We start from the raw sequence: 6,606 nt of genomic DNA on the forward strand, positions 1-6,606 counted from the left end.
GATTGGGAAGGTCATTCCACATTCTGGGTCCCTTGATTTGTAGAGCATTTCTAGTTTGATTACGTCATACTCTTGGAATATCAAAAAGGTATTTGTTTCTGGTGTGGTGCTCATGGGTTCTAGTACAATTTTCAATGAAGCTTTTAAGGTCAGGATTGGCATTACAGTTCAGCGTTTTATATATATATATATATATATATATATATATATATATATATATATATATATATATATATATATATATATATATATATATATATATATATAATACACATGAGAGGATGTGCAGTGACTGTGTCGCACAGTCACTGCACATCCTCTCATATGCACATTCACATTCTCATGTGCACACTGCACATTCTCTCATACTGCACATCACAGTAACTCTGAATCTAACATATTCAGAAATTTGAGTAGGGATACCGAGTGATGTCTGGGGCCAGAGTTACTACCACTACGCTACGGAACCCGCTACTACCACTGAAATAACCGTGCCATCTCCGCTCCTTCTATGGTAATAATGGATACTCTACCGATCATGTAAGATATTAACACTCGGGCCGTCATATGAGGACGTAAACCAGTAAACAAAGGAGAGAGAGAGAGAGATAGCGAGGAAGAGTGAGGCAGAGCGAGAACGAGAGCAAGGGGGGGAGAACGAGAGCGAGTAAGGGCGATGGAGAATAAGAACCTAGTGAGGGCGAGTGAGAAACTAGTGAGGGAGAGTGAGATAGAAAGATAGAAATATTTGTAGTCACAGGCTTCGTATGAGTTACCAAGTAATGTTGCCACTACCCTGCTTTACCGGACAGGGGGGACCGGAGTGAGATTCGTAGGCTTTGCAGATGGTATAAACCTACCAGGACAGGTGTAGGGGACAATTGAATGGTACAAGATCCTGGCCTGTCACTCGAATAATCCTGACCACTTGGGAACTATAAAGTACACAAGTATAAGGCGGGACACACCCAATACTAAAACCTGAACAAGGGACGGACGGGGGAAGGAGTACTGGATAATAAAGGACACTAGGTCACTAGGGCAAAGGGGATGGTAGGCCCAATATCACTAAGACAAAGAACCATTAATACACATTTAATAACACTTGACAATATATTACTTTATTTGAGATAATTAAATAGACACTTCCCTAACTATATTCCCTACCATAGGCAAAGTGTACTGAATGAGGTTCAAGAGAGCCGTACTTACTCGTATGTTGTTCCACAGTTCTCCTGGAGATGATGTTCCCTCCTGGAGTCCACTCACACCGTCCTACTGGGCTTCACCCACTCTACTGTTCTCTTTCCATGATCTCCTGCTCCCCAGCTGAACATGACGTTTTACATTTGATGTGGAGGGGTTAATCCCTGTAGATTATCATGACGGCATCAACTTTGACCACCTCATGACTCTATGACCGTTGACCTATCCCCATGGTTAACCTGTACAGAGGTTAACTTTTTCCATTGTCTGGCACCGCGCCTGTGGGTTGTTCATGCTCCACGTGGCTTGTTCATGCTGTTATGATGTTCATGTTGTACTATTATGTACTGCTCTCTTGTTACATATCCCCCAATGTCCCGGTTTAAGAAAAACCGTAGGCGAGGAACTCGAACATGGCTTTTATTATCCCAGACCATAAAAGAACTAGCACATGCCTCGATAAAACTCCTACCCTATCTAAATATATGCATCTCACAGTCGAGAAATTTGTATAAAAAAACTCTTAACAATAACAGTTACCATGGTAACCCAAAATCAAGGCTGACCATACCCGCCATAGCAGCCCAGCAATCCTCTCAGATGACAAATAAACATCAATTTTAAAAATACTCACGCTATTCATGATAAACAGTTAAATTTATACAGGAACCATCTTTCAACTGGTTCTCCAGTTCACCGGAGTCTACACAAAAATTGTCATTCGTAACTTATTTTCTCTGTAACGGTGAACTCCAAGTTTTCTGAACTGTAAAAAAAAAATATATATTGTATAAAAAAAATAAAGTCTTTATTCCCGACCAGTCCGTTGCCACGATGTTGTTGACTCGCCCATTGCTGTATTCTTGGTGTAGTTCTGTAACGATGCGTCGTGTTCTTCACCACCGATGTTCTTCAGATGGTGTCAGTTGCTGTGAGAAGAGATCCACTTCCCTCCTGACTAGATTCTTCCACTGATCTAGTCCACAATCCGCAGTACATCCGCGCTGCCGTTCCATCCTTCCGGGTCGTCGGCGAGGCGATGACGTCGGTGTTGACAGCGATGATTAACTTTGCTGTCCGGTCACAGGGGGAACTCTGGCGTACACCGTACCTGAGTTCTATCATCTTGTAAGATGTTGTCGCCTGCTGTACGTTTGCTGGCGAGGTGCTATCTGCTACATAAATACTGACTTCTGGGAGTACCGAGACGTTGGCACCAGACGAATTCTTGCTTGATGAGTGAACAGCTTAGTTCATTGAGGCGGGGTGGGCGTGGCGGCAGAACCCTCGGGTCCCGGCTCCAACTCTTGGGTCCCATCCACATACAGGTGTTTCTTCTGCTTCGTCGTATTAGGCCTTTACGACTTTCCTTGTTATCCCATTATGCACATGACGGTAGGCCCAAGATGCAAATCGTGCATCCGCGTTGGCTTATCATGCACACTCTAGAGTGCATGCAACCAGGCATTAGAGGAAAAACATAATGCAGATGTCATATACACAGATTTTGCAAAGGCATTCGACAAATGTGACCATGGAGTGATTGCACGCAAAATGAGGTCAATGGGTATAACTGGTAAAGTAGGACGCTGGATACTCAATTTCCTGTCGAACAGAACACAAAGAGTAACAGTCAATCAAGTAAAATCGAGTCCGAGCGCAGTTAAAAGCTCTGTACCTCAAGGTACAGTCCTTGCACCCCTGCTGTTCCTTCTTCCCATATCAGATATAGACAAAAACACAAGTCACAGCTTCGTGTCATCTATTGCAGATGATACAAAAATCAGCATGAAAATTAACTCTGCTGAAGATATTGATAAACTACAAACAGATATTAACAAAGCTTTCGATTAGGCAGCAGAAAATAACATGATGTTTAAAGGTGATATATTCCAGGTACTCAGATACGGCAAAAATGAGGATCTTAAACATAATACAGGGTACAAAACACAATTGAATCTGCCCATAGTAGGAAAACAGCATGTCATGGATTTGGGAATAATGACGTCCGACGACCTAACGTTTAGGGAGCATAACCAAGCAAGTATTGCGTCAGCCAGAAAAATGATAGGATGGATTACGAGAACCTTCAAGTCCAGAGATCCCATCACAATGGTTGTACTCTTCAAATCACTTATGTTGTCCCGTCTTGAGTACTGCTCAGTACTCACTTCCCCCTTCAGAGCAGGAGAGATTGCTGAAATTGAGGGAATATAGAGAACATATACGGCACGCATAGACGAGATAAAGCACCTAAATTATTGGGATCGTCTCAAAGCTCTCCAAATGTACTCACTAGAAAGGAGACGAGAGATATACCAAATAATATGCACATGGAAAATACTGGAGGGACAGGTCCCAAATCTGCACAGTAAAATAACAACGTACTAGAGTGAACGACATGGAAGAAATTGCAGAATAGATCCAGTGAAGAACAGAGGTGCCATGGGCACAATCAGAGAACACTGTATGAACGTCAGAGGTCAACGGTTGTTCAACGTCCTACCAGCGAGCATCAGAAATATTACAGGAACAACCGTGGACATCTTCAAGAGGAAACTAGATTGTTTCCTTCAAGGAGTGCCGGACCAACCGGGCTGTGGTGGGTTTTTTGGGGGTTCTGCGAGCCGCTCCAAGCAACAGCCTAGTGGACCAAACTCTCACAAGTCAAGTCTGGCCTCGGGCCGGGCTTGGGGAGTAGAAGAACTCCCAGAACCCCATCAACCAGGTAGAGGGAACGTGCTGTTCTTACGTAGCTACCAAGTTTCACATCTTGTTGCTCGGCGCATCAGGAACCTCAGGAGTGGGCAAGACCTTGTGTAGTCCCGCAACCGTTGCCCAATTCACTCCGCGGTTCATGGCTGTTCACTTCCGGTCACCGGTGTTCTTCATAGCAAGGCAGGTGTCCTCGTTAATGTCTCGTCTGATATGTTGAATCCGTCCTCCTGATGACAGCTAGCGTTGGCAGTTCCATAACCTCATTAAGTGATGAGGTGTTGGCTGTGACCTTGACTTGTTGCCGCCCCCACCATGGCAGGTACTACTAAAGAGGGTGGGTGGGAGAGGGATGGAGGGGGGTGATGTAGCATGACCCCTCCTGTCCCTCGGGAACTAAACCTGGTTCCGGCCAGACAAAAGCAGTGACATACTACGCTGGCCTCAATTGTCGAGGGGGGATATGGCCGACAGTGTGGTAATGTGAGCAGACCTGGGAAAAGAAACATTCATAACTCATGTCTGGTGGAGACCTGGATCTGCCCTGGTGGTTTTAAGGAGGATAACTCCTCCAAGGTCGGTAAAGGTACGTCACTCTTGACCAAGCACATACATTACAATTCTTTGTCTCTACCCATTTATTCAGATGACAGTTTAACAGTTACTGTGCGCTCACGTGCGCCCGAGATCTGGTGACCGTAGGGTGACCAGGCCTAACTTGGCTACTAAGTAAGGATGACAGGTCATCATCCTCCTCTGACTGAGCATCAGGAATAACCATTCCCTCCACTCTCTCGGGGACTGGGATTACTGAAGGTAATTCCAGTTCTTCTCTTGCCACATAAAGTTTCAATTTATTTATATGGATGGTTCTTTCAACCTGGTCTTCAAATATACCCTTGATTATGAAATTTACTGGGCCTAGTTTCTTAATAACTCTATAAGAGCCTCGCCATCTAGCTGCTAACTTCCTACTCTGATTGGCGGGCGCTGACTCATTCAACCGCATCACTAGGCTTCCCTCTTTCACTCTTAATGGTTGTACCTGCTTATCATAATAATGGGCATACCGTGTCCGTGCTTTCTTTGATGCTTCAGCTGCTATCCTCCATGCATTCTTCATCTTGGTGAAGATTTCTGAAGGATAATCCTCTCCATAACTAATAGTATGTCTGTTAAGGCAGACCTGACGCAAAATTACACGAGTGTCCAGTAAACAGCAAGAGTGGTGAGTATTTATTGACTGATACACTGTGGTGTTTAGTGCAAATTGAACAAAGGGCAACTGTTCATCCCAAGTGGCCGGGTCATTCTCTGCTAAAATGGCAAGCATATCCATCACCGTTCTATTAGTTCGCTCTACCATGCCGTTCGTTTGGGGATGGTATGCTGTTGTTGTTTCTAAGAGTTTACATACTTCCTGAAATAATGTACCAATAAACTCCTGTCCCCTGTCAGATACTAAAACTTTAGGCGGATCGAACACAGTAACAAACCTAGCTAAAAATGCATCTGCCACTGTTTGGTGGTCTTTCCTGGGAAGGACTACTAGAGTGATATACCTTGACAGATGGTCCACTAAAACTAGCGCATATCTGTTGCCTGAATTGCTGCTATGTAAATCAATTAAATCATCCCCCACCCGATCCAAGAATTCGGCTATCTCTGAGAATTCCTGGAGTGAGGCTTGTACTTTAGGAGTACCTTTGCGTCGTTGACAGTTCCCACATGACCTGACGTCCTTAATAGCGTGTGATAATAACCCTGGGAAATAAAATATTGACTTGGCCTTTGTGTAAGTTTTGTATACTCCCGGGTGACCTGCAATCTTTGACGCATGGACAAGTTTTAATGCTGAAGGGGATTTCAGTTGGCACTTGTGTTTGATAATCGTTTTTGACCATTTTGGAATAATTTTAACACCTACTTCAAAATTTGTTTTCTCCCTTCCTATTTATGCTACGATGCTGAGACTTGGACCAGATGAAACCCTTTTTATATACAATTAGTCAAAAAATTTTGATTGAAATCGAACTAGTTTTTATTTAATGCATTTTGGGGGGAAATCTGGAGCTCAGGCTCCATTAAAGAGGTACTTTGTTTTCTCGAAGGATATTTCCCACCTTCCAGATGTTCAATAATTTCCCTCCATCGCTGTTCCTTCATCTGAAGTTCTCTCATTTTATCGCTCGCAATCGTTTCAATGTTTACATTCATATTGATGGTAGCAATGTTCCTACTTAACGCATCAGGAACAACATGAGATGGACCAGGCTTATACAGTATCTGAAACGAGTGTGCTGACAGTTCGTGACCCCTCCTTGTCATTCTCGGGCAACGTGTCTTTTTCTTAAAAATGTGGGTCAATGCTCGATGATCAGTATAAATTATGAAGTGACGCTGAAACAAATAAGGCTCAAAATACCTTACACTCTCTCCTACAGCTGAAGCTTCCTTGTCAGTAGCTGAGTACCTTACTTCCGGTCCTTTCACTTTCCTACTAAAATAAGCTACCGGGTGCGGGTTGTTCTCCGAGTCACGCTGAATTAAACAGCCACCTATGGCAATGCCGCTAGCGTCAGTGTGGACTTCCCAATCTTTCTCAAAGTTAGGAATTGCTAAAACTGGAGTAGTACTCAATTGTGATTTTAATTTCTCAAAGGCTTCATCATGCTCTCGGGTCCA

General features: G+C 43.7%; 1 protein-coding gene across 1 annotated transcript; it reads right to left on the reverse strand.

Moving 5' to 3' along the window:
• Positions 1-4,582: 4,582 nt before the first annotated feature.
• LOC138351472 (uncharacterized) lies at positions 4,583-5,287 on the reverse strand. Its single transcript, XM_069303299.1, has one exon. The coding sequence runs from the start codon at positions 5,285-5,287 to the stop codon at positions 4,583-4,585; it is 705 nt and encodes a 234-aa protein (XP_069159400.1).
• Positions 5,288-6,606: the final 1,319 nt, after the last annotated feature.

This window comes from Procambarus clarkii, chromosome 49 (assembly GCF_040958095.1).
Source record: "Procambarus clarkii isolate CNS0578487 chromosome 49, FALCON_Pclarkii_2.0, whole genome shotgun sequence".
Classification (NCBI taxonomy): Eukaryota; Metazoa; Arthropoda; class Malacostraca; order Decapoda; family Cambaridae; genus Procambarus; species Procambarus clarkii.